We start from the raw sequence: 23,063 nt of genomic DNA on the forward strand, positions 1-23,063 counted from the left end.
ATAGAATTCTTCATAACCTAAACCACGTCGAAACTTCCAAGCGAGTGCTCCACTGTTAGTTTTTGCTCTCAATATAGTCATTTAAAAAAAAAAAACTTCAAGTTAAAAATCGTCTTGATACAATAAGTTATCTATCACAACTAGGCTCCGTTCTCGTCTTCAAACATCACAGCTTTTAAAATGAAGGTGTCATTGTAAGAGTGAACACACCCACTGCATCACCACAAGAATTAGTAACAGATTATGCAAATTAACGCTGCCTGGGGGTAAACGCCTTAAAGACAGTACAGAGGAAATCCTTCCTCCCCAAAGGCGCAGGCCTGGAGTGAGTGGGGGTAGTAGCGGCGAGCCAGATCTCCGCGCAGGCCTCGCCCCGGGCGCATCTTGCCTAAACCTCCGGAAGCACCTGCGGGATGGACGAGAAAACCGGCCGCATCACCCGCAGGCGCGCTGGGCGGTCAGCGGCTCCAGCATCGCCTCGGGTACCAAGCGCCGCAGGGTAATCAGCCCAGTAGCCCTGCAGCATCTCGCGAGATCTCGCCGTCTGAGCCCCGTACTGCGAGCTCAGAGCTTAAAAAAAAAAAAAAAAAAAAGGCGAGCGGGCGACATCCCTCGGAGCCGCCGCCGTGGTGGCAGTTGGCGCCTGAGCATCAGTGATCGGCGTGCGCCGAGGCAGGGCCCGTGCGCCCCTTCTCCAGCCGGCTCGGGCTGGGCGCCGTCCGCAGCTGGTCCGCCGTGGCCTGGGTGCCGGCCCACTGACGCGCGGCCCCAGGGGCGGGGAGGAAGGGAGGAGGCCGGGGGCCAGCTCCTCTCCGCCGCAGAGTGGGGCGGGGGAAGGAGGTGGAAGAGTGGGAGGAGGGCGACGGAAGAGGAGGTAGCCGCGCAGAGATCTTCCCGGCGACGGCGGCTGGCGGCCGCTCCCCGATCACGCAGCTCGTGCTGCCGGAGGCCCGGCTCGGACTGGCCGGACGCGATTCCTACGTGGAGCCGCGCAGAAGCCTGGACCCGCCGGGAACCGAGGGAACCTCTGCCGAGCGCCTCTGCCGGTCCGTGGGTGGGCGGGCTGAGGGGCGGAGGAGCCGCGGGCCCCGCCTCCCGCGTGCTGCTGCCGGAGCCGCCACCGCCGCGGCCCCGCCGAGGCTTTAAACAGCGGGGCCCGCCCCGCGCCCGCCACACTCGCGCGCAGACTCGGCCGCCGGAGGCGTTCGTGCCGGCTCGGGCTAGCGGCGGCGAGCGCGCGGCTGGGAGTGCGACTCCCCCACCTGGTGTTGCGGCCGCTACCACCGCCGGCCGGGGGCGCGGAGGGCGTGCAGCCCGCGAGGTCCGCCAGGTTCTCCGGGTCCGCCGGGGGTCGGGCGGCGATGGAACCGGGGCCCACGGCGCCCTCCTCCGGCGCCCCGAGGCTGGCCGGGGTTGGGGAGACGCCTCCAGCCGCCCCGCTGGCCGCCGCCGGGATGGACCTGCCCGGCACAGCCGTGCCCTCAGCGCCGGAGGATGCTGCAGCTGTGAGCCGTGGCGGTGGTGGGGTCCGCGGGGAGGGCGCCGCGGCGGCCGGCGACGGGCTGGGCAGACCCCTGGGGCCCACCCCGAGCCAGAGCCGCTTCCAGGTGGATCTGGTTTCCGAGAATGCCGGGCGGGCGGCGGCGGCGGCGGCTAGCGCTGGAGCGGGAGGCAAGGAGACCCCCGCGGACGGGAAAGCCAGCGTCGAAAGCGGGCAGGCTAAGGCCAGCGAGGAAGCCAAGGGCCGCTTCCGCGTGAACTTCGTGGACCCGGCTGCCTCTTCGTCGGCGGACGAGAGCGTGTCTGATGCGGCAGGGATCGGAGGCGACGGGCCCAACGTGAGCTTCCACAACGGCGGGGACACGGTGCTGAGCGAGGGGAGCAGCCTGCACTCGGGCGGCGGCGGCAGCGGGCACCACCAGCACTACTACTATGACACCCACACCAACACCTACTACCTGCGCACCTTCGGCCACAACACTATGGACGCCGTGCCCAGGATCGACCACTATCGGCACACGGCAGCGCAGCTAGGCGAGAAGCTGCTCCGGCCCAGCCTGGCGGAGCTCCACGATGAGTTGGAAAAGGTGAGCTCTCCCGGCCCTCTCCCTGCAGCCCTCCCCTCCTCCCCAGCCTCTGGTTCACGCTGACCGCGGGACACAGCCGCTGGCTGTCCACCGGTAAGGCGGCGGGAATGGACGTGCATGACTCGCTGGCATCTCTGGATTCAGCTGTCAAGGGTGGAATTGCAGAGGAATGTAACTTAATATCTTGAAAGTTTGCAGCGGGTTAGGCTAGTTACGTGATACAGGAGAGGCTGCTTTTAACAACCTTCCCCATCCAGTTGTATATTTAGTTATGCCTTTTTTTTTTTCTTACCCACGCTTACCAATTACCATCCCTCTGAATGACAGTTGTGCTTTTAGGTCCGGACAAGGGAATGTGCGGGAGGTTTAGTTGAGGACATCTCTCAGGAGAGCGTGGAGAGAACCTGCCATCCGTGCCTTTTTTTAAAGGTTGTATTGTATGGCTTCTGTATACCCATTAGGGCTCCCAAGAGTGGGAACGTTAGTGTTTGAAGGGAAAGCCTTAGCAGCGTGTTTGTGGTCTATGAATTATTAAAGCTCTGTACCTGCAATCTTGAATGTCCAAAGATCATAGAAATCTTAAATCTTGGGACAAGCTGTTCCTGATAATAGCATAAATCCACCTTTTATAATGTAAACCTTTTGGAAGAGGGTCACATCAAAAGGGGGGGTGGAGTGGGCAGAGTCTAAAAGAGGGCGAGGGAGAGAAAAACAGGAGACTTGTTTTTTCTGTGGAGGATGTCTATCTAGAAAAGACCTTTTGGGGTCTTGCGTAAGTAGTTACACTTTGTGATCAGAAAGCCATCCCTATAAACTATTGATTTCTGTAATTCTATTTTTTATGACCCCATAAGACTTTTTATTTCTTCAGGGTACAAAATCGTTCTTTTGAGATGACATTGATGCCTTTGAGATTTGATTAATAATTAACTTCTTTTATAACTTGGATTGCTTGAAGTCTGCCTTTACAAGTGTATAATGACTACATTGATGGAATTTGTGAATGCTAAGAGTTAGTACCATGTAGATTGATGTGATCATAGTGTCGAAAAGTTGAAATAGAAATACAGAAAGTATGTAATTTCTTTTGGATATGATTATTTGATCTCATACAGTCATTTTATACAAGATTACACCTGCCCCAGTGTTTGAAAATGTGACATAATATTCATTGAGATAATTACTGAGATCCCAACCCTTACAGTGTATCGATTGTTTAAAAGCCTGGCATCATTTAAGGATAATACTACTCCTTTCATTCTGTTATGGTATTTTGTCATTTCAGAAGAAAACATTTTTTAAAAAACATTTTATTCATATTTCTGTTGTTTCTCTCAAGTCTATTTTTTTTTCAAAATTCCTTATATAGTCCTTATAAAGTAGATTATATAGCTGGTTTATGTAGCTGGTAATTTCCCTTTTCTTAGAGCATTTTTATTATTGAAAATACTGTATAGATATTTTCAGATTTATTTCATCAAAGCCCTTAGTTGAGTAGTAAAACAGTCTGTATTATGCATAAGTCTTAAAGGCTTTTTTTATTGAAGGATATTATTATATACCTTGATCTTGTGTGCTTCCTGGGAAAGTTTTTGTTATTTTAAATTACATTCTCTAAATAGCAAATCACTTCTAGTTCTCCCCAGATTTCAGGGTTTTGTTTGGTGGTTTTGGTCCGCTCACAATGTATGAGAAAGAACACCGGCATGGTTTAGATGCGCAGTTGTTGAAGAAGTCACCTGGCCTGTCAGCCTCAGCTTCCTCATCTTTCAGAGTTCTTTTGAAGATTAGAGAAAAAAATGTACACAAAGGCCCTTGTTAAGTACCAGCAAAATAATGGCCAGTGTAGTTACCATTTCAGTCTTATATTGGCCCTTCATAAAGTAAATAGTTAGGAACTTCCCTGGTGGTCCAGTGATTAGGACTCTGGACTTCCAATGCAGGGGGCAGGACTTCAATCCCTGGTCAGGGACCTAAGATCTCGTATGTTGTATACTGCAGGAAAAGAAAAAAAAATTTTTAAGTACATAGTTAAGCTTTAGGACTTCACTTTTAAGATTCTCTTAATCTCCTCAATTTTCAATGAATGTAGTAACTAAAATGTTACGTTCAGAGTTTCATTTTTGCAGCATGTGGTATAATAAGTTCTTTTTAGTTTTTTACCTTTTACTAAATGGCAACCCACTCCAGTGTTCTTGCCTGGAGAATCCCAGGGATGGGGGAGCCTGGTGGGCTGCTGTCTGTGGGGTCGCACAGAGTCAGATACGACTGAAGTGACTTAGCAGCAGCAGCAGCAGCATTCAGGTCCTTTATGGGCAGTGAAAAGGTTTATTAGGTTAGGTAAGTACAAAACCTCATCTTGAATATACTTTTGTTTAGAAATTAGCAAACAGATTAAAGAGACGAGTCATGTTAGGGAGTACCAATCTGGCCATAGATAAACTGCTATTGAAGGAGGGCAGGGTGAGGCTGATAGTGCAGGTTGGCAAGATTCCCAAATGTTGTTCCTCACTTTTTAGATTGACTTTTACTCATTAAAATCTTTTCTACTGCTTGTAGCCCTAGATGAAATCTTAGCGCTCAGAATTCTATAGCGTTTAATCCTAGCTCTTGATTGACTGTCATAGAGTCTGCTCAGGTCACTGAGTTCTTCATTATCTACCATGGGTCTAAGTCTGTGCTGGGAACTATGGAAGAATAAAAAAAGTAAAAGAAAAGCACTCCAGGAACTTGTTGGGGGAAAGGACTACACTGTCTTCCTATACTTGAGTTCCTTTCTTTGCCTTGCACTGTGACGTTGTAAAGCATTTTGCCCAAAAATCCAGCTGAAGAGTAGTTAAATAATCAAGGTGCATCTTGCTGTATTACACAGCCATTCTAGGGCCAGAACTCATGAGTCCTCCATTTACCAAATATTTATTAGGGAGAAGAGTTTCGTAGGTGTAGGTCACATGACTGTGGCACTATGGAGCGATGCAGTGATTAGCAAAATAGATACTGACTAAATGGCACCCCACTCCAGTACTCTTGCCTGGAGAATCCCAAGGATGGAGGAGCCCAGTAGGCTACAGGCCATGGGGTCGCAAAGAGTCAGACACGACTGAGCGACTTCACTTCTGTCATACTCTAGTAAGTAGTAAGCATACAATAACCAAACAAATAATGTAATTAATGCCACCTCCACCGGTGCTGTGAAAGAGGAGTATCGAATGTTGATGAAGATATAATAGGTCCTAATTTTAGTTAGGTTTGGGGAGGCCTTTTTCACAAAGTGTGACACTGAAGCTGAAACTTAAAGGCTAAGCTGATGATAGAGCAGAACAACATGCCCGGTCAAAGGAACAAAATCTGTGAAGATAGTGAGAGTGGTGTGTTCAAAGAACTATAAGGAGGCCAATATAAGATTTGTTTATAAAGGTAGTGAAAAGTGGTTGATTTTGTGTGACGTAGTAACGTGAACTGTTTTAACATCTTTTGATTGCTGGATGAAGGGATTGGCAGGAGGGAGAACAGAAGCAGCTTTTGCTGTGGTCTCATTATAAATGATAAGGGTTGGGGGGCAAAATGAGTGGGATGTACGTGGATTGGATATGGGCATGAAAGAGAAGCTGACTCCTAGATTTTGGACCTGAGCAGCTGAATACATGGTACTTTGCTTAAGATGGGAAAGACTGGAGAAGGAACATTGATTTGGGGAGGAAAGAAAGAATGCTTTTTGAGTAGCTTGTAAGACATCTTAGTCCAAGAGTCATTTTGAGGGAGAAGGGGCAGGATATATATGTATATGAAATATATGTGTGTATGTGTATATACATATGTGTATATGTACTGATGGTCTGAAGTCATGCGTGAAGTTACTTGGGAAAGTGGGTAGATAAGAGAACGAAACACGGTCTGGGCTTCGACTTGGGGAACGCCTAGAGGTCTACTGGAGATTGTGGAGACACAGGCAAAGGAAATAAAGAAGGAGCTCTTAGGCTGGTGAGAAATAGCCAGGAGAGCAGTGTCAGGGAAGCTGAGAGAAAATAATTTCAAAAAGGACAGAAAGTCTTCAAAGCTGATGCCAATAATTGATTTCTTTTTAAAGAATAAAACTGACGTAGTGATTCCTGCCCCTATAAGAAGAAATTAAAAAGTAGATGGTAAATAAAGAAATAAGTCTCTGATAGACAATTTCAACATGTATGATAGAAAACATCAGATGTGGAAAAATGTCTCATGTTTCACTAAGCATGTTGGTTTTTTCATTTAATTCCTAAGAAGTCTTAGACACATTTTACTCATGATAAAATGGCCTCATAGAACCTGAAGAAATCCTTAATACCACTGTCATAGAAAGTGGTACAGATGAAATTCACACCCAGGTGTTTCTTTTTTTTTACTGTTGCCAGGACGTAGCTCCTCTTTCTTATTGTTTCTTCTTCCTCTGTATTCCCTGGGCCTGCTCTGAGATGGCAGGGATGTTGAGGGGGACATGTTGGGGGTTGCCAGCATCACTCTTCTATCTTGACTTGAGAGTGGAATGGTTACATAACCGAAGGAAGAGAGCAGGCGTTATTAACTAATGTGACTGTTTCTTTCACTAGGACCCGAGCCGGTATCTCATTCATCTCTGGAGGGAGAATAGGTAGTTAATAAAGATTTGTTTGTTGAGTGTATCAGGGTGATAAGTTCCTCCCACTTAACAAGGACTTTAATCTTGTAGCTACCGCTCTAAGTGGGTTGTGTTGAGTTTTGGACAAGAAATTCCACACACTGCTAATCATATCAGTACAGAGCTTGAGTTTTGGAAGATCACCCAGGAAGAAGAATGGGTCAAATCCCTGGGGATAGGGAGTAGAGTAGGTCCAGGTTGAGTAGAGGTGGGACCTTGATCAGAAATATGTGTGTGTGGCACAAACTTGGACTGTTTCACAGTTTTGCCAGGGGCCCCACCCTCTAAAGGCTTCCCTTGTGCCTCAGCTGGTAAAGAATCCGCCTGCAATGTGGGCGACCTGGGTTAGATCCCTGGGTTGGGAAGATCCCCTGAAGAAAGGAAAGGCTACCCGCTCTAGTATTCTGGCCTGGAGAATTCAACTGAGCGACGTTTCAGTTCAGTTCAGTTCAGTCGCTCAGTTGTGTCCTGCTTTTTGTGACACCATGAATCGCAGCACACCAGGCCTCCCTGTCCATCACCAACTCCCGGAGTTCACCCAAACTCACGTCCGTCGAGTCGGTGATGCCATCCAGCCACTCGTCCTCTGTCGTCCCCTTCTCCTGCTCCCAACCCCTCCCAGTGTCAGGGTCTTTTCCAGTGAGTCAACTCTTCGCATGAGGTGGCCAAAGTATTGGAGTTTCAGCTTCAGCATCAGTCCTTCCAATGAACACCCAGGACTGATCTCCTTTAGGACGGACTTTTACCACCCTCTAAACCAGATCCGCCAGAGCTGAAGTCTGGTTTACCCGTAAGACTGTACACATTCTCCAAGTATACACCAACTGACTGCCTGAGAAGAAGGGAAGATAAATTTGAGGTTTAAAATGTGGCAAAAAAATCTGTGCACTGCTTTTGTAATCAATGTCTTCATGTGTTTGTGTTCACACTTACATTCCCAATCTTGTTAGACCAGAGTTTAAAGGACCAAAAGAGAGTTTCTTGGTTCTTATGTATTGAGTGTGTTCATTTTCACTAATTTATTTATTACATGTTTCATATGTGTTTGTACAGTCTGTGGTACTAATCAGATTGGCTCCATGCTGAAGTGAAATGAATATGAATTTTTTAGTTATTCAAAAAGTCTTGATTGAGCGCCAGTAATAGCCCTGTTCTGAGTGCTGAGGATACAGCAGTGAGCAGAGAAGAATTGTAGAGCATTTATCTTAGTGGTAGGAGAAGTGAGCCAGTAAGTGTGATGTAACTGCTGTGAAGAAACTGAAAGGTAGGTAGATGGTAATGGCTGGGGTGGTGCTGTTTTAGGTAAGTTAGAGAAGCCCTCTCTGACTCGAGCAGTCGCTGCTGCTGCTGCTAGGTCGCTTCAGTCGTGTCCGACTCTGTGACCCTATAGACGGCAGCCCACCAGGCTCCCCCGTCCCTGGGATTCTCCAGGCAAGAGCACTGGAGTGGGTTGCCGTTTCCGTCTCCAATGCATGAAACTAAAAAGTGAAAGTGAAGTTGCTCAGTCGTGTCCGACTCTTAGTGACCCCATGGACTGCAGCCTACCAGGCTCTTCCGTCCATGGGATTTTCCAGGCAAGAGTACTGGAGTGGGTTGCTATTTCCTTCTCCACGAGCAGTCACTAGACAGGAACTAAAGATCAGCCCGTGCAAATACCTTGGGAGAAGAATCGGCAGAGGACTGCAAACACCAGGACCTTGAGATAGGAGTGTGCCTGGGGTGTGCTTGACATGACTGAGAAACAAGGGGACCAACAAGACTGGGGTGACTAGCAGGAGAGTGACAGGGGAGGCTGGAACAGTAGTGAAGAGCAACAATGTAAAACCTGGTAGATCGTGATGAAGACTTAGAATTTTACCCTGAGTGATGTAGGGAGTCATGGAAAGCTCTGAGCACAGACTTGACATGATCTGACTTACATTTGTAAAACATCACTCTCGTTGCTGTGTGGGGAGTATCCCATCAGCAGTAAGAGTGGAAGCTGGGAAACCAGTTGGCAGTGTTTTAGTTATGATGATGACCATTATGAAGGTGATAGTGTTTGATATGATGACAGGTGTTTAAATGCTGATTATATTTAAAAAGTGAAATTGTTGAGATTAGCAACTGTTTGAATGAGGAGTTTTCCCTTGTTGAGAACAGAATCAATGTTTATGAAGAGGTGAGAGACTGGGAGGAGCCAGTTTGGTAAGTGGACTCAAGAGTTGGGTTTCAGCCTACAAGTTAGTTCTATAATGGGGCAAACAGTTATAAAATTGCAGCTAATCGTTTGTGAAGTAATAGAACCTAAGAAAATGGGTTTTAATTTCTAGCATAAAAATAGGTTTTTATAAGAACTGGTAGTTTTTCAAAGAGTATAAGTGGGGAACTAGTGAGTTGACTCTGCAAAGTGAAGGAGTGAGGGATGGACAAGGAAAACTAGTTAACTACTGAAGTTAAAAACATATCAATGGTTTCCCATTAAATATTAAATTTATCATCTGCCATTGGCTTTATTATCCTTCCATTTTTCACTAGAACCTGTAATAGTGCTTTCCTAAAGCTATTAAGAAGATCTGTATAGTCAAAGCTATGGTTTTTCCAGTAGACATGTATGGATGTGAGAGTTGGACCATAAAGAAACGTGGGCCCAAAGAATTTATTGTTTTTGACCCTTGGTGTTGGAGAAGGCTCTTGAGAGTCCCTTGGACTGCAAGGAGATCAAACCAGTCTATCCCTTGAATATTCATTGGAAGGACTGATGCTGAAGCTCCAGTACTTTGGCCACCTGATGCAAAGAGCTGACTCATTAGAAAAGATGCTGATGCTGGGAAAGATTGAAGGCAGGAGGAGAAGGGGACGACCGACAGAGGATGAAATGGTTGGATGGCATCACTGATTCAACGGACATGAGTTTGAGCAAGCTTCAGGAGATGGTGAAGGACAGCGAAGCCTGGGGTACTGCTGTCCACGGGGTGGCAAAGAGTCAGACACAACTGAGCGACTGACAACAACAACAAAGCTATTATGGTAAAGAACCTGCCTGCCGGGGCAGGAAACATAAGAGACATGGGTTCCATCCCCGGGTCAGGGAGATCCCCTGGAGAAGGGCATGGACAGAGGAAATTAGAAAATCCCATGGACAGAGGAGCCTGGCGGGCTATAGTCCATAGGGTCGCACAGAATCAGACATGATTGAAGCAACTTAGCACAAAGCTGTTATGAAAAACTTAAAGCCCATAGCTTGGGGACTTCTGATTAGAAGAAGAGGGAAGTCTGAAAAGCAAACATAGCTGGTGGAATCTCATCTCAATGTAGAAGCTGGTTGTGGCTGATGGAGTCATAGTACCCTTGCACTCAGAAATTTCTCTGTCTGAAATTTTCACTATGCAGTTCCTGAGCACTGACAAACTGGCTATTTATATAGAGTAAGCATACTAGAAACCTCTGGGTGGTTCTTTGTTGGGTCGGTGTGAATTGGTTCCTTCAGTGACGTAGTTTCTAACAGTTTAGTGTGTGAGTCATTTCGGACCCGTACTGCAGGCAGGTGGCTTGGAAGACAAGCTTGACTATGGTCCATTAGAGCGAGACTTAAAGGAGCTGAGGATCCTGGCCATCTGCTGTAACATGACTTTTACGCCATCATTTCACCTAAATAGTTCTTGTTAAAAGTCACTGGTGAGCTCCTTCATCCTTATCACTAATTCCAGCAAACCCTTTTTCTCAGTAGCAGTCAGCCTTCCAGCAGTGTTTGATACTCTTTTGAAGTCTTCTTGACACTTCTTGGCTTCTGTAACACCACTCTCTTACTTTTCCTTCTCCCTCTCTGGCTTTTTCAACCCAGAGTCTCCTGCAGTCTCCTTTGTCTCTAAACTGGCCGTCCTCTAGGCTTGCTTCTGGCTTGCTTGCTTTCTTTGTCATCTTCTCTCTGTATATCACCTTTCAGTATCACCTGAAGGCTAATTACTCCCCGGATTTTGTCTCTTACTAATTAATACACGCTTTCTGAGTCCTGGTATCCAGTGCCTGCTAGACACTTTTGCTTCCTGTCTAAAGACACCCCACACTCACAAACTTATATCTCTCCCTCTGCCTCCCAAAACAAAACCACCCAGGCCCTCTTGCAGTGTGTCCTGTGTTTCTGAATGGTACTACCATTCATCACATTGCACAAGTGAGAAGACTGAGTCATCCCTGACACTTTTCCTTCTCTCTCTGTATATCCAGGTCATCACCAAGTTCTTTGCCACATCTTTATTTTCTAAGTATGATTTTCATCCTCGCTGCTGCCATCCTAGACAACTGCAGCATGTCCCTCTCCAGCAACCTTTTACGGCTTCCTCTTACTCACTGTGCCGTGTCGATATTGTGCCCAGAGTGATCCTTTTAAAACAAAATTGACCATGTTATTCCTTGGCTTAAAACTAGCCCTGCATTGTCTAGCTCTGGGCTACATCCTCTTAAATGTTTCAGTTCTTAACAGCACAGTATTTTCTTTGGCCATTGGGCCTTTGTAGTATGTAATAGGATCCAGGAAATCTTCCTCCTTTCTCCCCCATGCCATACTGATAAAACTTTTCAGTCTTGAAGTTTCACTTCAGTCCTTATTTCCTGGGAGAGGAAGCCTTTAACCTCCAGTCTAGGACAAATCTCTTTTCTCTTGGAGCACTTACTTCAATTAGAGGGAGTGTGCGTGTGTTAAGATGGTTATTTGAGTCAACTTGAGTTGACTTCAAGCTCCATGAGAAGCAGACTATGTCTGTGGCTGTTTATCATTATGTCCCTACTGCATAGCAGATCCTGTTAATACGTGTTGAATAATGGAACTGTTTTTTTTTTTTAATAAATTAATGTTGCAGAAGAATCTTAAACTTTCATGTTCCTTATATTGTCATCTAGAATTTCTAAACGACATTTGACAGCCATGTGGCCCCAGTTGGCACATGAAAGAGCTAGGTGACCTACCCATCCAAAATCATAAGACCCATAACTGGCAGAGACAAGGCTGGAACTTGCCACAACCATTTTAACTCCCAGTTAATTCCAGTGTCCCACAGTTTAATACTATACAAGTCTTGCTATTTCGGTGGTTTGTTTCTTTTTAAAATACCCATGGCAGTTGTTTTTTAGTTCATTGAAAATAAAGTAGAAAAGGTTTGGACTCCTCAGTTTCACAGTGTGGATAGATCTTTTCCCAATAGAAAATTCTTTTCAAAAAATTTAAAGAAAGTTTCTTATAAAAGGACTCAGTAAGTTGTTGTTGTTTTTTCCCATTTCTTCTGCCTTTCTTCTCTGTATTTCCCAAAAGTGGGATGTAATTTTTATGATCTGGGCTTTCACTTTTCAATACTATAACCACTAGTCACATTTGGCTGTTAAGCTGAGTTTAAACTAAAGTTAAAAATACGCTTACTTGAGCCATATTTTGAATGCTCAGTACCCACATGTTGGCTGGTGGCTACCATACTGGACAGTGAAGATATAGAGCGTTTCCCTCATCACAGAGAACCTATTAGCCTGTGCTTCCATTCAGATAGTCACCACTAGTTTAAAATTGTTAAACAGTCACTTTTTTTTTCTGATTTTGCATGAGATCCTTCCTTAAATAAAGTTGTCTAAACGTATCAGGCCCTCAATGAAATATTTGTTGTTAAAGATGAGTTCCTCATCTTTAATATTGGAAAGTCTATGAAGAATCTGTTAATATTGTATAAAGTGTTACATTTCCAAAGCACTTTTTTTTTTTTTTTCCAAAGCACTTTTTAACTCACATTTCTGCATTTGGTCTTCCAGTCTGTCTTTGGAGGAGGTGGGTTTTCAGAAGGTCTTGGAGTAGCAGTTATATTTTGCAAGGTTGTGGTTTTCCTAAGCACTTAACTAACATTTGGTGAGGCTACATCTCTTTGAAACTAGCTTTCTGTCTCCCTTTCCTTTTGTTTGGACCAATGATTCCCAAATTTTAAAATACTTACCTGGAAAAAAATTACTCCTCCCTCCCAAAGAATATGTCTTAGACAGATTTTGGTTATCATTATGACAGTAGTACATTGTTGTGGTTTTTTTTTTTTATTGATATGCTGAGTGTCTATTTTGAAACATCCTAATATAGGAATCTAACTATCAAAGATCTGGATTTAACTCTTAGATAGGTGTATTGTTTTCCAGTTGCTTAGTTGTGTCCGACTCTGTGACCCCATAGATTGCAGCACGCCAGGCTTCCCTGTCCTTCCCATCTCCCAGAGCTTGCTCAAAGTCATGTCCATTGAGTTGGTGATGCCATCCAACCATTTCATCCTCTGTTGCCCCTTCTCCTCCTGCCCTCAATCTTTTCTAGCATTGGGGTCTTTCCAGTGAGTCAGCCCTTCGCATCAGGTGGCCAAAGTACTGTAGCTTCAGCATCAGTCCTTCCAATGAATGTTCAGGATTGATTTCCTTTAGGATTGACTGGTTTGATATCCTTGCTCTCCAAGGGACTCTCAAGAATCTTCTCCAACACCACAGTTCAAAAGCATCAGTTCGTCAGTGCTCAGCCTTCTTTATGGTCCCAACTCTCACATCCGTACATGACTACTGGAAAAATAGCTTTGACTGTACAGACCTTTGTAGGCAAAGTGATGTCTCTGCTTTTTAATGCGCTGTCTAGGTTTGTCATGGCTTTTCTTCCAAGGAGCAAGCATCTTTTAATTCCATGGCTGCAGTCACCATCTGCAGTGACTTTGGAGTCCAAGGAAGTAAAGCTTGTCACTGTTTCCATTTATTCCCCCATTTGTTTGCCATGAAATGATGGGACTGGATGCCATGATCTTAGTTTTTTGAATGTTGAGTTTTAAGCCAGCTTTTTCACTCTCCCCTTTCACCTTCATCAAGATGCTCTTTAGTTCCTCTTCTCTTTCTGTCATCTGATCTTGTTTTCAATTTCTCCTAGTTTTTTTTCCATACGTAGTTAGTTGACTGTCAGTCAGGGATTTAAATCTTGCCTTTTCCATTTAATACTTGGATGATCTTTAGAAAGAGTACTTGCCACCTCAGGTCCTCAATTTTCTTCTATAGAAAATGGGAAAGATGTTAATTCATAGTTAGAAATAGCATATATTCATGTAAGAAATATGTGAGCTACTAAGTGCATACTGTGTACCAAATGAAGTTTTTGTTACCACGTGTTTCTCCATGTTTATTGCATTTCTAATACTACATATTTAGAATGTCACTAATTCGCATGTTTATATCCTTGACAACTTCTGGTTCTCCTTATTTTAAAAATAATTTGAAATGTAAATGATACACTTATATCTTCCAGTATCACTCAGTAAGTTTTCTGGTACCGTAAATTAAAATGTTCTTTTAAGCTATAGTTTGTTGACATTAGCAGGTTGTATGGAATTTGAAATGATATGTAAATTAAAGTATTCTTAATGCATTTTGTTGCAACTCAGTCTTGAACAAGATGGGCTAGGTAGAGGACTGAATTCTTTGACTGTAATCAGCAGTTCTGACTTGGTTCATTGTAAAGTCACATGGTCACAGCATCCACTTTTATCTGTGGCACTTGAGTTTTGAGCTCTGCATTAATGCTGCTGGATATTAATAGACCATTGTTAGCCAGAGCAGATTGGACTCCTGTAAAACAATACTTTGTTTTGAGAGCATAGTCTGTATGGGGGGCATTACACTGAATACACCAATCACCGACAGCACGGATAGGAAATGTTGGTAGCTTTGGGATGATATCATTGGCTAGTGCTTGATGAAGAAATGGTTAGAATAAGCCCAGCCACTTTGACATCTGTATTTGCATATGTATGCATCCATTTATAGATACTGATTTGGCTTTGGTTCATGCTATTAACACTTTAGCTTACATTAGTATTAAGCAGATGCTATTGAAGTGTATGAGAAATTTTTATCTAAAGTATCTTTATGAATGCTTTCGTTCAAAAGTTTGTTTTTACAATTTAAAAAGCATTCTTTTTGTGAATTATAACTTTCTTGAAGTATAATTTTTCAAATCAGTAATAAGCTGCTTGTAAAGAAAGTAGTGAATTCTCTTATACTAACCGTACCCTGAAATGAAGATTTCCCACTCCTCTTTCTGTCATTAACAATGATTTAATTTGCTTAAATAAAGCTGGGCCCAGAAGTCTTATTTCTGTTCTCTTATTGTGCAGTGTAATATTAACCCTTGCTAGCCCTGTTCTAACGGAGAAGGCAGTGGCAACCTACTCCAGTACTCTTGCCTGGAAAATCCCATGGATGGAGGAGCCTGGTAGGCTGTAGTCCATGGGGTCACGAAAAGTCGGACACTTATGAGTGACTTCACTTTCACTTTTCACTTTCATGAACTGGAGAAGGAAATGGCAACCCACTCCAGTGTTCTTGCCTGAAGAATCCCAGGGATTGTGGAGCCTGGTGGGCTGCCATCTGTGGGGTCGCACAGAGTCGGTCACGACTGAAGCGACTTAGCAGCGGCAGCAGCCCTGCTCTAAAGTGCTTATCAGTTGCCACTAAAGCAAGCAACACAGGGAGGAAGTGCTCATTTATTAAAGGCATTTTAAACAGCAGGGACAATACAAAGCATTTCTAATAGCTGGGTCACTTCAGAGCCAGTTCTTCACGCTCTACCCTGTCGACATGCTGATGATAGAGGCTATCATCCTTTAGCACGATTCGGCATGGAGGTGCCATATTTGTATGTATAGGTCATGTTTTTGTTTATTCTTCCAAAGGTAATCTTAAACTGTCAATATTATAAGGAGCAATGTAGTGGAGTCTAGATTAATAATGTTTTGCAGCATTTATTTTTATGTATTTGTTCAACATCTAGTTATTTAAACTCACCCATGGACAGTTGCAATAATATATCACTTGTTTGTTGTCCATAATAATAGCCAAAATTTATCAACCGCTTACTTTTAATGTCAGACAATGTACCAAGTAATTAATATATTTTCTTTTTTAACCTTTTAAAGGTCTTTTAAAAATTATGAAATATACCAAAGAAAAAACATAAAGCCTGTGTGTAATTTAATCAAAGGATAGACCATTGCTAGCACCCCAGAAACCCTCTGTGTACCCCGCTCTAATCTTCCTGTGCCAAAAGTAACCACTGTCCTAACTTAACGGTGATTATTTCTTTGGGTCTGGGTCTTTTTTTTTTTTTTTTTTATGTCTTTTGTCACCTTTATGTATTCCTGGAGACCATTAGTCTAGCTTTGCCTGCTTTAAAACTCTTATGTGGAATCCTATGGTTCTTTTCTATCTGTCCTCTTTTGCTCACTGTGTGTATTTATAATTCATTCGCTTGTACTCCTGATGATCCCTCGTTATATGACATGCTGCTGTTCTGTAGTTGTGGATGTTTGAGATTGTTTCTGGTCCTTGGCACTTGTTAACAATGCTGACATGAACATTTTAATATGTGTCCTGCTTCATTTAAGTGTTGTTTATCTATACGGATGTTTCTAGGAGTAGATTTGCTGGATGAAAAGGTGTGCATTTTTTTTCAGCTTACAAAGGTAATGCCCAAACTCTTTTTCCAAAGTCGTGTACCACTTTATATGCCCACTAGCAGTATGTGAGAGTTTTTTGTGTTCTGTACAGTTACGTTTTCTCACTTTATCTTCTCAAACATTGTGGGATTGGTAATACAATCTCCATTTTACAGATATGGAAACTGAGAGCCAGAGGTGTTAACTTGCCAGAGTTTCACATAGCTAGTGAGTAGCAGAGCTGGGTTTTGAACCTGGATCTGACTCAGGACCTACAATTTTACTTGTTACTATTTCAGGACATTATTTGGAAAACAGGGATTGCTCATAAAGGCCCATAGAGGCTCAATATTTATTCTCTGTGTCTTTGATTAAAAATGTCAGGGAAGGCCATTTTAATTTATTTTGAAGGAGTAGAGGTAAATGCTTAGATAACAAGAGCTGAATAGATAAATTACCAAGTGTGATATATGCTATGAAGGAAATAAAAGGGGCACCGCTGAGAAGAAACTATATGTTGGGTGATCTGGGAAGGAGGCTGCATTTGAGCGAGGACCTAAAGGTTAAGAAGGAGCCAGCCATTTTCAGAGTGTGTTAAAAACAGAGGGAATAGCAAGCAAAAAGTTCCCCAGGAGGAAATACTTTAAAACCAACATTTCAGCAATAAAGCAGTGTTATATCAAATTAGATATTTTAGTTAGAAGTCTTTCAGTAATTTCCTAACTTTAAAGGATAGGATTTTGAGGATGTACAAAAAAGTTAAAGAAAAATTATTAGGAATAGTAAACTCTATAATTGTAAAAATACAGAAACTTTACTTCTATTTTTTAAAATAAATTTATTTCAATTGGAGGCTAATTACTTTACAATATTGTGTTGGTTTTGCCATACGTGAACATGAATCTGCCACGGGTGTACACGTGTTCCCCATCCTGAACCCCCCTCCCACCTTGCTCCCCAGAAACTTTACTTCTAAAACAGACTAATAATTACTTTTTCTTCAATTATGTCAAATCTTGCTATGCGTGGACACAAACCACTAATGATAAACTTCAAGAATTCTGTGTGGGTAATTTTATTTTTCAAGCCTTCCAGAAAGGGCATGGATGTATAGGTGGATTCCCAGGGGTCAAGAGGCTGCAATGATAAATTATATATGGGAGGAGAGAACCTAGAATCACCTTAGTTCAGTTCAGTTCAGTCACTCAGTCGTGTCCGACTCTTTGCCACCCCATGAACTTCAGCACACCAGGCTTCCCTGTCCATCACCAACTCCTGGAGCCTACTCAAACTCATGTCCCTCATGTCTGTGATGCCATCCAACCATCTCATCCTCTGTCGTCCCTTTCTCCTCCTGGCTTCAGTCTTTTCCAGCATCAGGGTTTTTTCCAGTGAGTCGGTTTGGTACATCATGTGGCCAAAGTATTGAAGTTTCAGCTTTAGCACCAGTCCTTCCAATGAATATTCAGGACTGATTTCCTCTAGGACTGACAGGTTGGATCTCCTTGCAGTCCAAAGGACTCTAAAAGAGTCTTCTTCAACACCACATTTCAAAAGCATCAATTCTTCAGCGCTCAGCTTTCTTTATAGTCCAACTCTCACATCCATACATGACCACTGGAAAAACCATAGCTTTAACTAGAGGGACCTTTGTTGGTAAAGTAATGTCCCTGCTTTTTAATATGCTGTCTATGTTGGTCATAACTTTTCTTCCAAGGAATAAGCATCGTTTAATTTCATGGCTGCAGTCACCATCTGCAGTGATTTTGTAGCCTCAAAAAATGAAGTCTGTCACCGTTTCCATTGCTTCCCCATCTATTTGCCATGAAGTGATGGGACCAGATCCCATGATCTTAGTTTTCTGAATGTTGAGTTTTAAGCCAACTCTTTCACTCTTCTCTTTCACTTTCATCAAGAGGCTCTTTAATTCTTCTTCGCTTTCTGCCATAAGGGTGGTGTCATCTGCATATCTGAGGTTGTTGATATTTCTCCCGGCAATCTTGATTCCAGTTTGTGCTTCATCCAGCCTGGCATTTTGCATGATGTACTCTGCATAGAAGTTAAATAAGCAGAGTGACAATATACAGCCTTGACGTACTCCATTTCCTATTTGGAACCAGTGTGTTGTTCCATGTCGAGTTCTAACTGTTGCTTCCTGACCTGTATGCAGATTTCTCAGGAGGCATGTCAGGTGATCTGGTAGTCCCATCTCTTGAAGAATTTTCCACAGTTTGTTGTGATCTACACACAGTCAAAGGTTTTGGCATAGTCAATAAAGCAAAAGTAGATGTTTTTCTGGAGCTCTCTTGCTTTTTCAGTGATCCAGTGGATGTTGGCAGTTTGATCTCTGGTTCCTCTGCCTTTTCTAAATAGCATTTAAAAAAATATTTTGTTATTGTTTTGCTTATTTTTGGCTGCTTTGGGTCTTTATTGCTGTGTACAGGGTTTTCTTTAGTTGCGGTGAGTGGGGGCTGCTCTGTCTACTAGCAGTGCTCGAGCTGCTCAGTGCAGTGGCTTCTGTAGTTGTGGAGAACGGGCTCCAGGGTAAGTGGGCTTCAGTAGTTGCGGCTCCCAAGCTCTAGAGCACAGGCTTAACAGTTGTGGTGCACAGGCTTAGCCGTTCCGAGGCAAGTAGGATCTTCCTGGATCAGGGATTGAACCCATATCTTCTGCATTGACGGGTGGATTCTTTACCACAGGGCCTCCAGGGAAGCCCTGACCTAGAGCATTTGATCAAAAGAGGTTGCTAACTTGAGCAGCTAACATGGTTCGTAATTGGAAAAAGAATATCCTAGGTAACACAGAAACCAAATGATTGATTGGTCTGTCTTAACTACCCTGTCTACCACCACAGCATCCAAAAAAGCTTCCGAAGTTAAATAACTAATGTAACTATCTTGGACAATTTCATATTTAAACATTTTACATGCCTTCCAGGTGGGTTCTGTCTATACACTAGCACTTCTTTCTCATAGGTGGTCTCATGCAGCTGTCTGCAGCGGTCTCGTATACACTGTAGACCCTGGGGGAATTTCTGCAAAGCGCAAAGAGATTTTTAAAATATCCCCTCTGCTGTCATGCAGTGCAGAACTACTTCTGTCATTTTTTACGAGGATTATATCAGAGACCCTTAGCTTCTCTAGACTGGAAAGCAGAGGAAGGAAGGATGAAGCAAGGTAAGAGTGAAAATAGCTGAGGAATTGGGAAGTATAAGCAGGACAGTTTCTTAAGTTGGGCAATTTGTCTATAGTCCTCTTACTCAAAATAGACAGCTTAAAATAATTCACTTTGGCTCACTCACTGTAATGCGTGGAATTCTCCCGTTTAGAAGATTCTCTGCATTGCCACGTTAACAGCTGCATGGCTTGGGTAAGTTAGCCTATCAGAAGACTGTTTCCACCTTTGTTAGGTGAAGATTATATCTATCTCTCAAAGATGTTGCAGTTCAGGGAAAGAGTATGTGAAAACATTTAGGGAAGTGTCTGGCACACAGTAGGCTTTCAGTAAATGCTGGCTATTATGAAAGGAAGCCAGACAGATAATAGGAGTCCAAATATATAAAACCAAATTATTGCCTAACCTACAAATCAGTTCATATCCAGAGTCAAACTCTTTGAGAGTCAGGGAAAAAAAAATCATCCTTTTCTCTGTGATATTTTCCATGTGTGTATGTAGTTATAGGAAATAATAAGATAATTGCTCAGAAAGAGATGAAAATACTGTGTATTTAACAACTCAGGCAGATTGTTGCACTGTTAAATAGGCTTTTCCTACTTGTTTTTCATTTACTACAAATATTAATTTGGAATAATTTGAAACTTCTGGAATGGATTAATGTTTCAGTTCTACTTATATGTGATCACCCTTATGCTGGACTTTTGACCTTTTTGGTGGTTGTAGTTAACAGAAACTTTTAGCATTGTCTGCTACAACCACTGGAGAAGGTGATGGCACCCCACCCCAGTACTCTTGCCTGGAAAATCCTGTGGACGGAGGAGCCTGGTGGGCTGTAGTCCCTGGGGTCGCTAAGAGTTGGACAAGACTGAGCAACTTCGCTTTCACTTTTCACTTTCATGCATTGGAGAAGGAAATGGCAACCCACTCTAGTATCTTGCCTGGAGAATCCCAGGAATGGGGGAGCCTGGTGGGCTGCTGTCTATGGAGTTGCACAGAGTCGGACATGACTGAAGCGACTTAGCAGCAGCGGCAGCCACAGACACATCAATGAATAGATAACTTGATAACCTGAATAAGGATAAGCATTTTTGTATATTTAAAAATTTCTCTCTTCTCTGGTAGAGAGTAGCTACCACCCTATGCATCAGTTCAGTTCAGTCGCTCAGTTGTGTCCGACTCTTTGCGACCCCATGAATCGCAGCATGCCAGGCCTCCTTGTCCATCACCAACTCCCGGAGTTCACTCAGACTCACGTCCATCGAGTCAAAGATGCCATCCAGCCATCTCATCATCTGTTGTCCCCTTCTCCTCCTGCCCCCAATCTCTCCCAACATCAGAGTCTTTTCCAATGAGTCAACTCTTCGCATGAGGTGGCCAAAGTACTGGAATTTCAGCTTTAGCATCATTTCTTCCAAAGAAATCCCAGGGCTGATCTCCTTCAGAATGGACTGGTTGGATCTCCTTGCAGTCCAAGGGACTCTCAAGAGTCTTCTCCAACACCACAGTTCAAAAGCATCAATTCTTCGGCGCTTAGCCTTCTTCACAGTCCAACTCTCACATCCATACATGACCACAGGAAAAACCATAGCCTTGACTAGCCGGACCTTAGTCGGCAAAGTAATGTGTCTGCTTTTGAATATGCTATCTAGGTTGGTCATGCTCAGTTGTGTCTGGCTCTTTGTGACCAGCCATGGACTGTAGCCTGCCAGGCTTCTCTGTCCATGGAATTCTCCAGATAAGAATACTAGAGTGGGTTACCATTTCCTTCCTCAATCTTCTAAATAAGTAGTTGTTAAATGCATTTGAACTTTTATAGCTTTATATCTGCCCCCAACATTGTATTCCTGTTCATGTTTTTTTTCCCCCTGTGGCTTAAGATGATTTGGTAAGGTTGATTTACTGTTTAAAAAGTCACATCAGTTGTGTTTGGAATCCAAATGTTACTTCATAGTTCAAAATGCTGTAATGCAGTGTAGTTCCCTAGTCTTCATTTGGCAGGGTAAATGATTCATTAACCCATATTTTGTGGCAGCCAGAAAGTGATTAGCCAGTACATAACATACAATTTTGTCATGTTGAAAAACTAAAGCTATCTAATATTGTTTCCTGTTGGGTTTTTTTTTTTTTGCAATTTTCATCTTCAATAATTTTAACTCTGTGTTTCTATGTAAATGAATACCCTATCTTATATACAACCCTCACATTAACTCTGTAAGTTGGTGTATTAGTTTAATAACTACTTTCTAGTTGCCAAGGTAACACTAATAGAAAATTTTTTTCCTCTAAGTAAGTGGACCTTTACACAGAAGCATGCATTCAGTTCAGTTCAGTCACTCAGTCGTGTCTGACGCTTTGTGAACCCATGAACCGCAGCACGCCAGGCCTCCCTGTCCATCACCAACTCCTGGAGTCCACCCAAACCCATGTCCATTGAGTCGGTGATGCCATCCAACCATCTCGTCCTCTTGCCTTCATGAGACCGTAAAGCATGATTGAGGTTCAGTGCAGCATATATCTGAGAGATACAGTGTGGGGCCAGAAGGAGAAGGGTCCCTAGTTGTGAGAGAGTCAAGGAACGCTCACTGGCACGCACTGGGGTCCTCCGCGCAGCACGGTGGGTTTGAGCTTCCCGGCAGGTGCCGTGAGAGCAGCATTGTGTGGGCGCTGAGACGTGTGCAGCCCCAGGGAAACTGCTGCCTTTACTCTGGTGGGGTCAACTGAGTGTGTAATCTTGTCCTTGTTGAGAAATGGCCAGGCATTGAAAAGCCAGGCCACCTAGGAATAAGTTTTCTGCTAATCCTTTTGAAATGTATTAACTGTGAGTCACACGCTCACATTTCTCACATGGCACTCAAAGTTAAATTGCTGTACTACAGTCAAGTCGTATCAGCTGACTTGATAGTCAAGCTCTAAGAAGGCCCTACTGCTATATATGGCTATAATACATTGATCTTTATTTATAGTTTTGAGACTCCAAGGAGATGGTACACATAGGCAGGGATTATTATCCCATTTTACATAGGAAACAAACTTTATCATAAAGAGGCTGTGACTTGAAAAGAAGCACCCAACCGTTTCTTTGATTGGTTGAGACTTATTGGTATAGTAGAAAATGCCCTGGATAAAAGATAGAAAACCTACCTTTCATTTTTAGTCTCTACTATAAAAATATGAATTCTGGGAGGGCTGGAAAGTCCCTAGCATGGTTCTTAATAAAATCAATTAGTAAATATTTGTTTAATGAATGAATAGAAATATGTGGTTGTAGTTTATGCCCAGAAACTGCTTTTTGCAACTGTAGGATCTTCAAATAAAAGAATATCAGGAGCTATTTTAAGGGATTGGAACATTTCCCTCTTCAAAGGGTGTCCATATTTCAGCAGCCTTAAGTCTGTCTGGAAACAATATTTTAGTAGCCATAGACCTCAAGAGATAGTTTGATACAGCTTTGCTCAGTTCTTTAAAATATCAGTAAAGCAATAAAAACCCGAACATTTTCCCCTCCTCCCAAATTTTAAAAAAAAGTGTGTAGCTTACTGTCTTTTGCCTGCTATGATCTAAAATTGCTGAGCTGAGATACTTTTTACCAAGCTTTTACCAGTTTAATGGTAAAAACAGAATGAATTTGTATAAAAATGAATAGATAGCGAATAGGCTTTGCCCAAATGTGTTATTAGTATT

General features: G+C 43.2%; 1 protein-coding gene across 2 annotated transcripts in view; it reads left to right on the forward strand.

Annotated features, from left to right (window-relative positions):
* The window catches only part of SLC12A2 (solute carrier family 12 member 2), a 95,785-nt gene continuing 74,000 nt past the window's right edge, over positions 1,279-23,063 (forward strand). For both annotated transcript variants that reach the window (XM_013965349.2, XM_018050705.1), the window contains exon 1: positions 1,279-2,087. In XM_013965349.2, the coding sequence (XP_013820803.1) occupies positions 1,362-2,087 (726 nt within the window). In that variant the 5' untranslated portion in view covers positions 1,279-1,361. The remainder of the gene's footprint in view (positions 2,088-23,063) is intronic.

Source organism: Capra hircus, chromosome 7 (genome assembly GCF_001704415.2).
Source record: "Capra hircus breed San Clemente chromosome 7, ASM170441v1, whole genome shotgun sequence".
Taxonomy (NCBI): domain Eukaryota; kingdom Metazoa; phylum Chordata; class Mammalia; order Artiodactyla; family Bovidae; genus Capra; species Capra hircus.